This window comes from Halichoeres trimaculatus, unplaced genomic scaffold (assembly GCF_033239565.1).
Source record: "Halichoeres trimaculatus isolate MK-OKI-2021-1 unplaced genomic scaffold, fHalTri1.1 fHalTri1_scaffold_2, whole genome shotgun sequence".
Classification (NCBI taxonomy): domain Eukaryota; kingdom Metazoa; phylum Chordata; class Actinopteri; order Labriformes; family Labridae; genus Halichoeres; species Halichoeres trimaculatus.
The window spans coordinates 145,293-158,518 of record NW_027437180.1 but is presented as its reverse complement, the minus strand read 5'-3'; the positions used below and the strand labels follow the sequence as shown (position 1 = coordinate 158,518).

The 13,226-nt window shown below is 44.1% G+C and overlaps 1 protein-coding gene across 1 annotated transcript; it reads right to left on the bottom strand.

Annotated features, from left to right (window-relative positions):
* Positions 1-272: 272 nt before the first annotated feature.
* Positions 273-13,226, bottom strand: adisspa (adipose secreted signaling protein a). The gene is made up of 6 exons (XM_074684616.1): positions 13,045-13,226; positions 11,342-11,422; positions 9,979-10,112; positions 8,727-8,880; positions 6,001-6,123; positions 273-959 (listed from the first exon to the last, which is right to left on the bottom strand). The coding sequence occupies exons 2-6, from the start codon at positions 11,358-11,360 to the stop codon at positions 859-861; spliced, it is 531 nt and encodes a 176-aa protein (XP_074540717.1). The 5' UTR covers positions 11,361-11,422; positions 13,045-13,226; the 3' UTR covers positions 273-858.

Below are 13,226 nucleotides of genomic sequence, written 5' to 3'. Positions count from 1 at the left end.
TGGTTATAGGCATGCTTCTTGGGTGTGAAAAAAACAACAGTGCTGTGCTGTACAGAAGAGCCAAGAGACGACATGTCCTTGATTGTGCTGCTATATCTGAATCTGGTATACATGTGGTTCTGGTATACATGTGGTTCTGGTATACATGTGGTTCTGGTATACATGTGGTTGTGGTATATATTTGATGCAGGTCTATGTGGTGCAGGTCTATGTGGTGCAGCTCTATGTGGTGCAGGTCTACGTGGTGCAGGTCTTTGTGGTGCAGGTCTACGTGGTGCAGGTCTACGTGGTGCAGGTCTATGTGGTGCAGGTCTTTGTGGTGCAGGTCTATGTGGTGCAGGTCTTTGTGGTGCAGGTCTATGTGGTGCAGGTCTTTGTGGTGCAGGTCTTTGTGGTGCAGGTCTACGTGGTGCAGGTCTATGTGGTGCAGGTCTACGTGGTGCCGGTCTACGGTTCTGTGTCTCTTCCTGTGGGTTGTGTGAGCTGGCTAGTTCTAAGTGCTGGTTTACTGTGCTTCCAACAACACCAGAGGCTTCATGGCTCTGACCTGGGATTCTGGAGATGCCCCTGGCTCCTTTCTGAGCAGTTGGTGTTTTAAAGTTGTTAAGAATAATCTATTGTAATTACAGTCTATCATTAGCCCATGCCTTTCTACAGATGTATTTGTAAAAACAACAAAAACAAACCAAAACGTTCAAAGCAGACTCTTTGATTCTCCATCAAACACACAGGTTTCTATTTCTGGAAACAGGTTTGGGATTTCTTCACTGCCAGACTGTGTCCAGACTCAGTCCCTTCATAACACAGGTACAGATTAAGAGCACATAAATGTCCACGTTTCAATCAAGGATCTGTTCTTCATATCCTCTTACGATCGCTGCCATGCCTTGTCAGGAAGTCCCTCTGAGAGCCCAGGCACCGTACCCCCTCCAGCAGCATGGGGGTCCCATGCTGTGGGTCTGGACAGAGGTGAAAGAGAGTGAAAAGAGAGCAGGGACAGAGTGAGACACACACACACACACACATGGTGTAGCCTGCTTTCTGTTCATGCCTATTAAAGCAATGAAAGGTAACAGACGGCAGCCTTCAGAGCCTGAAACAGTTTGAATCTAAGAAACTGTGTGTTCATAATGCATGATTTAAAAACAGATTATCAGCCACAAAATGTGTTATTATTTCTAAACGCTGTTTCTCAGGATCTGCACATGGGTCAGATTTTCAGCTGTTTGTGCTGATGTCTATTTCAGCCCACAGTCAGCAGTTATTCTGCAGTGGTCTGTTCAAACTTGAGAGTCTATCAATGAACTGAAGAGCCAGGTTACGTTAGCTCTGCTTTTTGATTCGATTTTTGTAAGTGAGCCCAAACTTTTGAGCAGTGGTGTTCAGATTGAAGCTACTATTGGTGGTGGTGGTTTTACTTTGTCTGTGCTGCAGGAACATGCGGGGCCACACATGATGAGCAGCAGGCTGTCTCATGTCTGAGACGCAGGAATGAATCTGCAGAGCTTCTGCTTTCAGTTGTGAAGGACTTCAGACAAACTGAGCAGCTGATGTGTTACATCTACTTCCAGCTGGACGCTTCAGGCGGTCTTTTCAGGAACAGAAACACTTCTGTAGTGGCACGGTCCCTGTGTTGACCTTCTGTCTACACTCATCATGGCCTTTTCCGCCTACAGGGGGGCAGCAGAGATTTCAGTCAGGTGACCAGGCTGTGTCTGCTGAGGCAAGACTAGATTTGCACTTCAACTAAATGAAAATGTTCAAAGGTTTGTAAAACTGTGTGTGTAGAACAACACATGACACCTTTTCATTTCATTGGTGAGAATATGAAGCTGAAGGCTGACTCTGGTGGTGGATGAAAACATAGTGGCTTAGAAAAAAAGGCGCATTTGAAGGTTTACATGAAAATACAGAACTAGATCATATCAGAACCAGGATTCAATCAAACACTCAGTGCGATGAGGACTGTAGCCTCTGGCCCCTACGAGGCCCCTATGACCCAGCCTTAGATGAAAAGGAGTTCCAACATTTTCACATCTTAGCACGGACTCTAAGTGTTTGTCCCCCTTCATGAGTGTAAATGATCCAGGCACTACAGCCCCTTAGGAACACAAAGTTTAACACATGACTCTGTAGAACAGATCTGACTGTTCTTTTTTCTGGCCCTGATATAGATCCTCAGTGATACTAAAGAGGCCTTGATAGAGCCCTAAGCATACCACAAATCTGATAACTAACCCCCAAAAATATAACTGACTCAAATAAAAAAAACTGACCCAAAATTTGATAACTGACCAAAAAAAAATATAAATAACTGACAAAAATCATGTTAACTGACCCAAACCCAAAACTTGATAACTGACCAAAAAAAATATAAATAACTGACAAAAATCATGTTAACTGACCCAAACCCAAAATCTGATAACTGACCAAAAAAATATAAATAACTGACAAAAATCATGTTAACTGACCCAAACCCAAAACTTGATAACTGACCAAAAAAAATATAAATAACTGACAAAAATCATGTTAACTGACCCAAACCCAAAATTTGATAACTGACCAAAAATCTGACAATTGACCTCAAATCTGATAAATGGAGATAACGTAAATTAATACAGGACACGGAAGTCATACACCCAGCTGTGATCAGCTGACAGACTGATGTTCTATCTTACCCCTCTTAACCAATCACAGCGTGTGTCCAATGAGAAGGCGGAGTATTTAAATCACGTCTTCATTCTCAGTTATTCCTGCTACCTCATTGTTGCTCAGCTGCTGCTGTCGCACTTTCCAAGGTATGAAAACCTTTGTTTTGAGTTTGCTTCTCTTCCGCGGCGATGTCTCATCTGGAGCTACAGTTTGAAAATGAGTGTGTTAATGATTCTTCAGTCAAGTAAGAAGAAAGACCCGAAGCAAGCGGCAGTGTTCGCCGTAGCTCTAGACTGGCACGTTAAAATCAGCCTTCTATCAAAGGATGGCTGGTGCCAAAGATTCTAGAAGCTCTGTTTCATTGGAATATCGCCGCTCCTTCTTCTTAGGCATTACTTTAGACAGTGAACTCATGCAAGCTTCTCTCCCAGAGAAATTATTCAGACATTAGCCCGTATTCGCGAAATTATGAGAGGCGTCCTGAACGCACAGTCAGTAACGAAGCGCAAGTTATTGTCTTTACAAGGTCACCTCAACTTCGCTATGAGGATCATCCCCCAAGGTAGATCTTTCATTTCCAGGCTGCTTGACCTTTCAAAAACGGAGGATAGATCGCACGATCTTGTCGCTCTGGATAAAGGGTGTGGATCTGATGACAGATTCTGGTCAAATTTATGTGACAACTGGAACGGCATTTCTTTTTTCTATAATGATATTATAGAGAATTCTATCACATTAAATTTCTACACTGATGCTGCTCCCTCAGTAGGTTTCGGGGGAATTTTTAAGGATCAGTGGTTCGCAGGTGCGTGGCCAAAAGAGCTGCAGTCTTTTCCCTCAGGTTTGCAGTCTACAGCTCTACTGGAGCTCTATCCGATCGTCGTGGCATGTGTCCTCTGGAGAAAATTTTGGTCCAGGAAACAGATAGTAGTCTTTTGTGATAACGAGGCAACGGTTATTATCATTAATAAAGGACGTTCATCTGTTCCTTTTATTAATAGATTTCTTCGTCGCATCACGTGGTCTTGTGTGTTGGGTAATTTTACTTTTCGTGCGGCGCATGTGCAAGGCCTCGACAATAAAATTGCTGATTCTTTATCCTGATTTAAATTCCAGGAGTTCAGGGACCTCTGCCCCTGCGCAGCACCCCAAGGCTTGCAGTGCCCACCGTTCAGCCAAACTGTTCTAGATTAGAGGGCCCCCTGCAGTCTTATTTGAACTCTGCAACACATTACATGCGTCAAGGACTGGCAATACCAACTTTAAAAATGTATGATTCTGCATGGTTTCACTTTTCTTCTTTCTGTTCTTCATTCTCGGTTGCTGTAAATCCAGTTAACATTCCCATGATTTGTGCCTTTATGGTCCAACTGTTTCGAAATCAGAAAAATGCAGCCATCTTCCATTAAAGCATGTTTAGCAGGCATTCAATTCCATTTAAGATGTTTAGATCCAGCAGTGAGTAGCTTGTTTGGGAATCCTTCTATTCGACTGCTGTTCAATGGTCTTAAAAAGGAGCATCCGGAAAGCAAGGATGAGCGCCTTCCATTGACTTAGTCTCTGAATGTTTTTCCCCATTGCATGACCTCACTGTATCAGATATTTCTTTAGATCTTCATTCTTACTCAGTCTATCTTCAACATTCTAAATCAGATGGAGATCTTAAAGGCTCAACTATTGTCATCTCAGAAACTAACACTGTCTTCTGTCCTTTATCATCCATGACCTGGTATCTGCAAAGCCGTCCCTCTGCAAAACCAGATGAGCCCTTTTTCCTAACCCACAAAGGAAAAGTCATGACAAGATCTTGGGTCACCTCACGACTCCGTCTCCTCTGCCAAAGATGTGGTCTCCCTCCTCAACTTTACACCCCACACTCTTTCCGCATTGGAGCAGCTACCACTGCTGCTGAACTGGTTCCAGCTTCTACTTTGAAAATCATGGGACGCTGGTCATCATCAGCTTATGAACGTTACGTTTACCCGGGGGTGAAGGAGATCATGTCAGCCCAAAAAGCCATGAGTAAAAGTACATGTAAGCCATGATGCATGTTTAATAAAATCTTTAATCAGAAGAAGTTGGCTGGGGTTGCTTAGTAGTTTAACAAGTCACAGGATGTTTGTGCGTCACATTAAGCTGCTACGGCTTTGGATTGTTGCTGGGAATGGCCTGCTGGTTTCACCTTAACTGTCGCCACAGCGCCAAACTTCAGACTGCGTCTGTCTCTCCCTTTCTGTGTGTGTGTGTGTGTGTGTGTGCACATGTGTGTGTATCCCTATCCCCCCCCATACTTCTCTCTCCCACTCTCTCTCCTCTATCTGTCTCTCCAACACAGTCTCCTCAGATGTCTGTCTAACATGAGTCTGGTTCTGTCCGAGGTTTCTGCCCGTCAAAGGGAAGTTTTTTCTTGCCATTGTAACTTGCTTAATGCTGCAAAGTCCTGTACTCATGGTGGATTAAGATAAGTTAAGACTCCATATCTTGTCTTGATGTTGGGTTTCTGCTAATACAATTTTATTAACATTCACGGGTCTAGAACTGTAAATGTTTTTGTAAAGTGTCTTGAAATAACATTTGTTATGATTTGGCGCTATACAAATAAAGATTGAGATTGATTGATTGATTGATTGATTGATTGATTAAGGCTCTACATTACACCTGCTCAGGCAATATTGACCCAAACCTGATAACTTACCAAAAATTTTACCAACTGACCCAAAATATTATAACAGACCCAGTGTCTGAGAACAAAACAAAAAATAAATAACCGACCCAAAATAATATACCTGACCCAAAATCTGATACCTGGCCAAAATATAAGTAATTACTTTTTTGGTTAGTTCATTACTTTTTTAAAATTACATTACAGGTCACTGCTACTTTTGGGTCAGTCACATTTTCTCGTTCTTGTTACGCTTCAGGTTGTTACGTTTGGGGTCATTGTCATGTTGTGAGTCATTATGTTTTTCTATTAGGTTTTGAATTGTTCTTTTGTCATTGATACATTTCAGTTTCTACTTGTTACATTTTGGGACATTGTTACATTTCAAACCATTGTTATATTTCAGGTTCTTGTTATGTTTTGAGTCTTTGTGTTTTAGGATGTTGTTATGTTTTGTCTCTTATTAGCCTCCTTCCTTTTTTATTGTAAACGTAGACAACTTTCATGATAAATATTTTGTAACTATGATTCAACAGAGGCTGGTACAGATAAAAATGTTGGAGGGTGTTTGTAATGGTAAACTGGTAATCCTATTCTGTGTGTGTGTGTGTGTGTGTGTGTGTGTGTGTGTGTGTGTGTGTGTGTGTGTGTGTGTGTGTGTGTGTGTGTGTGGTAGCAGAACATACCGATGACCCTGGCCTGTAGTCTGACCTTCAGACTGCTGTCCCTCCTTCCTTTGGTTACCAGAGTGATCTCCTCTTGTAGCACCCCTTCCTGGTGAGTCCTGTACTCACACATGACCTTCACTCCTAGAGACAGGAAGGAGAAGAGCATGTTTACCAAGCCCAGCACTCCCTGAGAGTCTTGGACCATAACTTGGATCAGTTCTTGCTGCATAAAGGGGAGAGGGCAGCGATCAGCATCACATGGGAATCAGCAGAGAAGGAGGAGCAGAGGAGGAGCAGAGGGGGTTTTCTGTATCCTCAGAGCACAGTCCTCCTACAAACTGCTGACAGAGAGGGTGGTTTTTTGGGCCCTCTTGTGCATCAGGAGTATCATCAAACACTACGAGCCTGCAGGAGTTTGCCTGCTGAGCTGGAGACTGCACTTTAATGCTGCACTCAGGCCCTTTGGGGGGCTGGATCCTCAGACTGGACCCACAGACTGGGAGTGAGCTGGAGTCCCACCTGGCTCTGTTTTCCCCAGGGAGGAAGCTTTTTTCACACATTCTGCTGTGGAAGAGAAACCCAGCACTAACCAGCTGTGAGCAGATCAAACGGACTGGTACCTACGGTGCTTTCACAAACACCTGCTCAACGCACTCAAAACACTGAAACACATGGGCTTTTTCTGCCCATGATGTCGAGTCAGCACCATGGCTGATAACCAAGAGAGCAGGGTCAGGTGACTGGTCAGGTGACTGGTCAGTAGGGGTGTGACGATACACTCAGCTCACCAGGCGAGATTACGATCCTTTGAAGAAATTACAGACTTTTTCACTGAACAGTCACAAAACAATGCAGCTGCATGTTTGTTCACTTCAATCCATGCATGACCCAAGCCTGGGCTTTAACTGATGAACTTCTTTCCACAACTAAATTCAAATGATCCTTATTTAGTGTAAGCGATATGTGTAAAACTGAACCTGAAGTACTGCTCTGTCAACACAGAATCTAACACAGACTGACCTTTTCCACGTCGTGGCTCTGGGGCCTGACTCTGGAAGTTAATGTGTAAAGGCATCAGTCAGTGTTGTCTGGCCTTAGAACAGTTTTTATCACATGTGCAGTGGCTCATTGGCTGCCATTGACATCTACAGAAGTCAGTTATGTTTTTCAGCCAGGGGAGGCAGGACCTGGCACAGCTTGTTTATCAATATCAGGCTCATTAACTACTGTGGGTGAGAGCGGAGCTGTGTGGATGAGAGATCAGCATCATTATAAGAAGATGTGAGATGACAGAGACACGGTGAGACCCTGCATGTCAGAAAAGTTCAGGAGGCCCACACTGGAACTGGTAATGTGTCACGCTGGTTCAGAGAGAAAGCAGCGTGATCGTGAAAAAGATGACTGAGATACTGGAGAGGGTCAAAAAATGGAGTAAGAGCAGGCAACAAAAGTGTTTGCCCTGTTTTTCATCTCCAATTGGTACTCAAAACCAGTGGCAGCTGCTGGTCAGTCAAGGAAGGGAAGCTCATTTTTTTTCCGGCCTGCATCATAAATTTGTTTCTTCGTTTAAATGTAAATTCTATCCTCCATGTCAGCTTGTTATCAGCTAGAGCTGCTACGTGAGACTACGACAGGCTGTAAGTGTGAGTGACAGGGGGAGAAGCTCCACAGCTGAAGCTGGAGCTGCTTACTGGTGAAAAGAGAGAAGATCTTAAAACACAACGCTCGTCGTTTTTAAGAAAGGTAAACTTGCTGGGGATCAATAAAACCATCGGATCAGTCCAGAACAACTGACTGTAAAACTCAGAAGATGCTCAAGATCTCTGACTGGCTCATTTCACCGTCAATCAAAAAGGGATTCGACCTCTGACAGATCATCCAATCATCATGCAGAAGCCCAGCGTCCAGGCCAGCCCACTGCCTCATAGACCCCCAGAGACGCTCAGCGTCCTATTGGCGGGACAAAGCCCAGCATTTAGCCAATGACCGTCCAGTTTCCACAGTGAAACAACCCACTCTACGCTTCCCCGCTGAAGTCAGAAGACGCTCAGCGTCCTACTGTGTTGAAGCGCTGAGACGCTGCGGGGATGATTGAGAAGGAGGTGGAGCCAGTTACCTGTGAAAGGAGCTGATTCTGAACTAAAGATGAAGGAATTCTAGCTCAGATTTTGTCAATAAACAGCAGAGCATTTCACCACTTTTTTGGGGGACATTCTGAGGGAAGCTGAGCTTCCCTTGTAGTCTTAGAGCAATCACCAATTCTCAAGACCCTGCCTCACAGGGCACCCAGAACCCTGCCTCACTGAGAATCCAAAACCCTACCTTACATGGAACCCAAAACCTTGCCTCCCTGGGTATCCAAAACCATGCCGTACTGGGTCCCCAAAACCCTGCTTGACAAGGCACCCAAAGCCCAGCTCCACTGGGTACCAGAAACCCTGCCTCACTGGGTTTCCAAAACTATGCCTGATTGGATACCCAAAACCCTGTCCCTGAGGGTACCTAAAACCTACTCTACAAGGTATCTACAGCCCCCCTAAGAAGGTACCTAAAGCACTGACTAACTGGGTGCTCAAAACTCGCTGTGTCAACTGCTGATAAACTGCTGCGAACAAACTTTCTTTAACTCTTGGTGTCTCTCATTCCATTACTCAAGGTCATATACAGAAGTTACTGTTGGAAGCTTTATTAAAACAACCTGTTTCATTTCCTGTATTTTCTGTTGCTCCATCATCTGGACATACCCTCCAGTGTTGAGTTTATACGATGAATCCGCAGGCTTTGGGGTTTCCGAGATGGAGAGCAGGAAGGAAGACACGAGAGCTCTTTGCCAACTGTGGGGACGTCAGGGACTGTGAAGGTGATCTCGTAACAGTGGTGGCTCTTAAGGAAACCGGCCTGATGACCGACAGGGGAGAGAAAGAATGAAATGAGGATGGGCCTAGGGGCCATCAGGACTTCTTGTCAGGGGTGCAAACTCATCACATGTAAAAAGCCCCCCCCCCCCCCCCACCCCCACCACGGTGAAGAATAATAAAATATATATGTTAATTTTCCCCATAATCTATTTATCTTTTACAAGTTTTTATCCTTATATCTTTCTTTTGTTCATTTTTAACTTGGTTCTGTGTTTTGTTTTGTTCTTACTCTTCTGCAGAGCTCTCTGGATTTGCATACGACTGGGTCCCTTCTCCTCTGATAAGACATGAAACACACCTCGGTCACAGGGCATTTCATGTAAGTCTAACTTAAGTCAAACCAGTTACAGTCAGTGTCCTAAGCACTTCTAAAATCTCACCCTGCTGATCGTTACTGTCCCCCAACTTTTCAAAGCAAACTGACACTGTTATGAACTCAACACACAAAGTATTTAAATGGCTATGAGAGCATCACGCAACAGCAGCATGATCAGCGCCATCTGACTGACGGAGACGCTTAAAAAAGAAAAAAAAAACAGGTGAAAATAAAAGGAGAAGCTTGTGCATCAGCCTAACAAAATATAAAAAAAACATATATTGCCATGAAGCGTATTAGAGCTTGTGTTGCAGATAAACACCCATCAAAATAGTTTTATGGCAGATTTGCGTGAATCACAGAAATGACCTGTTTTGGATTGAAAAATGGCAAATTTGGCCAAAAGGTGACAAGTTTGCACCCTTGTGTTCTACTTGAACCTTAAACTTCAAGGACCAACTATGCAGCGTTCACCATCTTTGAACACATTCCAAACAGCCTGGTGGGGTCAGGGTGAGAGCTGTTCAGACATCTTTTGGTAGTTTTCTCCTCAGATGAGGTCAAAGATCCACATTAAATGAAAAGAAAACTCAGACATCGCTCTGCGTTAATGAAGGCACAGTGACTTTAAGGATCCACTGTCTTAAAACTCTTTGTTTTGACTTATGGTCTTATAACACAACTTTGAAAAACATATTCATGGCCTGTTTTTTTCTCAAGACTTCCTCAGATTGGTTAGACGGGCCACACACACTGACAAACCTTGACCAGGTAACTTCCGTCTTTCTCCAGGATAGCAATGAGAGTTGAAAGGTTGGACTGGTCGTCTCTTCGTGTTGGCGAGCCAGGGGGCTCGTCATCATCAGGAAAACGCACCCCACCCTTAGAGCTGGAGCCTGGTGAGCAAGAGAAAACACGAGCTATCAAAGTGTCCATAAATGAAGGCAGACACGACGGCAGAAGGCAGACAGGGCCAACTGGCTAATTTCATCTGTCCTGTTGATAAAGGCTGTGTGTCCTGGTCCTTTCCACGTTTGTCCATAAAACCTTCTTTCAAAGAGATACCCTTCATGTCCAGAAACTAACTCCAGAAGAAACACTCTGTCCAATAGAGCCATCTAAGAAGACCTACATCCATCAGAGAAGAAGCTCAGAGTCTTTTTTCCAGACAAGTTTTAAAGAAGTGTTTCAGTCCAGCCCTCAGAAACATTCACAGACGTAACACGGTGGTGTGGTTTGGACGTGCATTTTTTCTTTTCTCTGTGTACTTTCATAGTTAATGACTGAAGTCCATCTGTAGTACTGAGTACCAATTAGGGATGGGTACCTTTCACATTTGAAACGATATGGTATTAATACCCGGTACCTGGCAATCTGTATCGGTACCAAACAGTCCCAATTTTTCGGCACTTTTGTCCGTGTTTATGTGGTAAAACATATTGATTTGTTTAATTATAAAATATGAATTCTTTTTGATTTAACAAATTCATTCTTCAGTATATAACCTTGTAATGCTGTGTTTATGTCCAGCATGGAAAATCACCTACCCTTTCACTCACTCGTAGTCACAGGGATGCGTTTAGGTACCTACAGATGGTACTTTTTGATTTTATGTGAATCGGTGCCCAGTACTTTTGACAGAATTTGGTCGGTAACTATTATAGTACCAAATTCAGTACACATCCCTGGTACCATTTCACTTAAAATCAAAAGGTACCATTTTTTAGGTACCTAACCGTGTCCTTGTGACTGTGAGGGAGTGGAACAGTGGGCGATTTTCTATGCTGGACATGAACACAACATTGCAAGGTTATATACTGAAGAATAGAAACGTTCAATTAAAAAATTTTGAGGTTTTATTATTAAACAAGTTGATATTTATTACCACATAGACTCACACAAAAGTACTAAAAATTAGTACCGTTGAGTACCAACACCTATTGTCAGGTATCGGAGATCAGTACTGTACCTTTTTCAAATGTGAAAGGTACCAATCCCTATACCTGAGGAATCCTCTGTTCACAAGGACTGGCACTGCCCCCTGGCGGCTGCAGCCAGACATAGCTGTATGAGCACTGAACCATTGAAGGTCAGCAGAGACACACACCGGCCTGGACCATCTTACCTTTTCTTCCCGTTGCCATGGTGATGTGACTAGGAACTGGATGCAGTCAGGGGATATTCCAGTGATGTCATCACTGACCACCTGTGAACAGAGGCAGAGAGAAAGGAGAACCACATGACACAGGGTTACCATCATGCTGTCCGGAGGTGGAGTTTTCTGCATGGAGGGCTCTTAAAGAGACAGAACCAAGCCCACAGGGCTGCAGTCAGAGGGTTAGGGTCCTGGTTGGAGGAGGCACTGCAACTTTTGAAATGAATGAAAATCGATTTAAACAAGAAATCGTGTCCAGGTAGAAACAGGGCTGATGTTCCACAGGAGAGTAATGTAGTACAATTAAAGGTTGAACTGTTTCAGCTTCTGAAGGTCTCTGCCTGAGTCTGATCTGGACTCCAGACAAACATGAAGGATGATTACTGAGCAATTAATTGTATTCGAAATAAATAACCAATAATCAGCAGTGAAAAACAGACAATGTTAAAAAGGAAAGCTGCCGAGGGAGTCGTCTGTTGTTTTAGTTGGAGTTTCTCATTTCAGTCAGGGATGCTCTCGTCATAGATTGAACCATTTATTACCAAATGGATACAGTTAGAAGTGGGGCTAAAGCTCTGCTTTCAGAGTACTCCCTGGGTTAGCCAAGCTGCCTGCTCGAGCTTTCCAAGGACAGCACAGCAAAACCCCATACGTACATACAAATTAAAAAAGATACATACAGATCAATATGACACAAAAAGAATCTTAATAAGAGGAGGCTGGGGTGGAGGAGAAATGATCAAGACAGCAGCAGCTGGGTAGCAAAGAGGTAGCAGAGGTAACACAGAGTGAAGACGTGATTTGAATACACCGCCTTAACATTAGACACACACTGTGATTGGTGATTGAACATCAGCCTGTCAGCTGATCACAGCTGGGCTTAGGACTTCAGTGTAACTTGAACTGGAGGGGCTGGAGTAAAAGCAGCAGGGCCTTGTCTCTCATAGGTCAGGTCTTTAACTGATTATTGTATTTCACAGACTAATCAGTTACATTAACTGTAAAATAAGAGTGAAGAGTCTCTGAGCAGCTGATTCTCATACTTCCACACTTTCAGTCCACCAACCACACCAGCATCAAAGAGTTCCTGAAATTCAGCCATGAAGATCATCACTGGCCCCATCTGACTACTCGTATAAAAATGTCCTGAGGCCCCACCATGTTGCTCCCACCTCAGGCCTCCTACATATGATTTGATGTCTGACTTCATTTTTAGCAGCAAAGAAATAAACATGATATATTTAATCCTTAAAACGAGCATCTGATCCACAATGTAGATAAGTCCTGTCTATCTATCTATCTATCTATCTATCTATCTATCTATCTATCTATCTATCTATCTATCTATCTGTCTGTCTGTCTGTCTGCCTGCCTGCCTGCCTGCCTGCCTGCCTGCCTGAGTGAAAGAAAACCACACAACCCCAGAGGTGTCCCTAGCAGCCCTGATCCTGGACAGATCTGGCTCATGTTTTCCTGAAGTCCCCGCAGGGTGCCATTGCTGCTGGTCTTTGTGCAGTGAGGATGACTCGCGGAGAGCTTGATGAAGGAGGTGAAGAACTGCTTGTTTTAACAGAGACACCTTGAACACATTCACACGCGCAGTGTTAGCATCCCCCGGCAGGCCTCCTCTGTCCTCTGTTGTCACCGCTAGCAGCAGCAGGATGCAGACCTACCTTTCGGTTCAGAGGCGTCTGCAGGGCGCCCTCACATCCACGCCAGCAGCGCTGACATGTCGTTGACCTCCTCTGAGCACGAACTCCGTCTGTCCTTGAGATGCTGCAGCGCCGGACCGACACAGGCGGAGATCGGACATGCTCCGTGCGCGCGCGGCTCTGTGCCTTTAGAGCGGACACGC

Coding starts and splice junctions, on each gene's coding strand:
- adisspa (XM_074684616.1), bottom strand. Junction 8,881..9,978: donor ACGGAAGTTACCTGGTCAAG/GTTTGTCAGTGT, acceptor GTCGGTCATCAG/GCCGGTTTCCTTAAGAGCCA. Junction 960..6,000: donor ACTACAGGCCAGGGTCATCG/GTATGTTCTGCT, acceptor ACCTCTGTCCAG/ACCCACAGCATGGGACCCCC.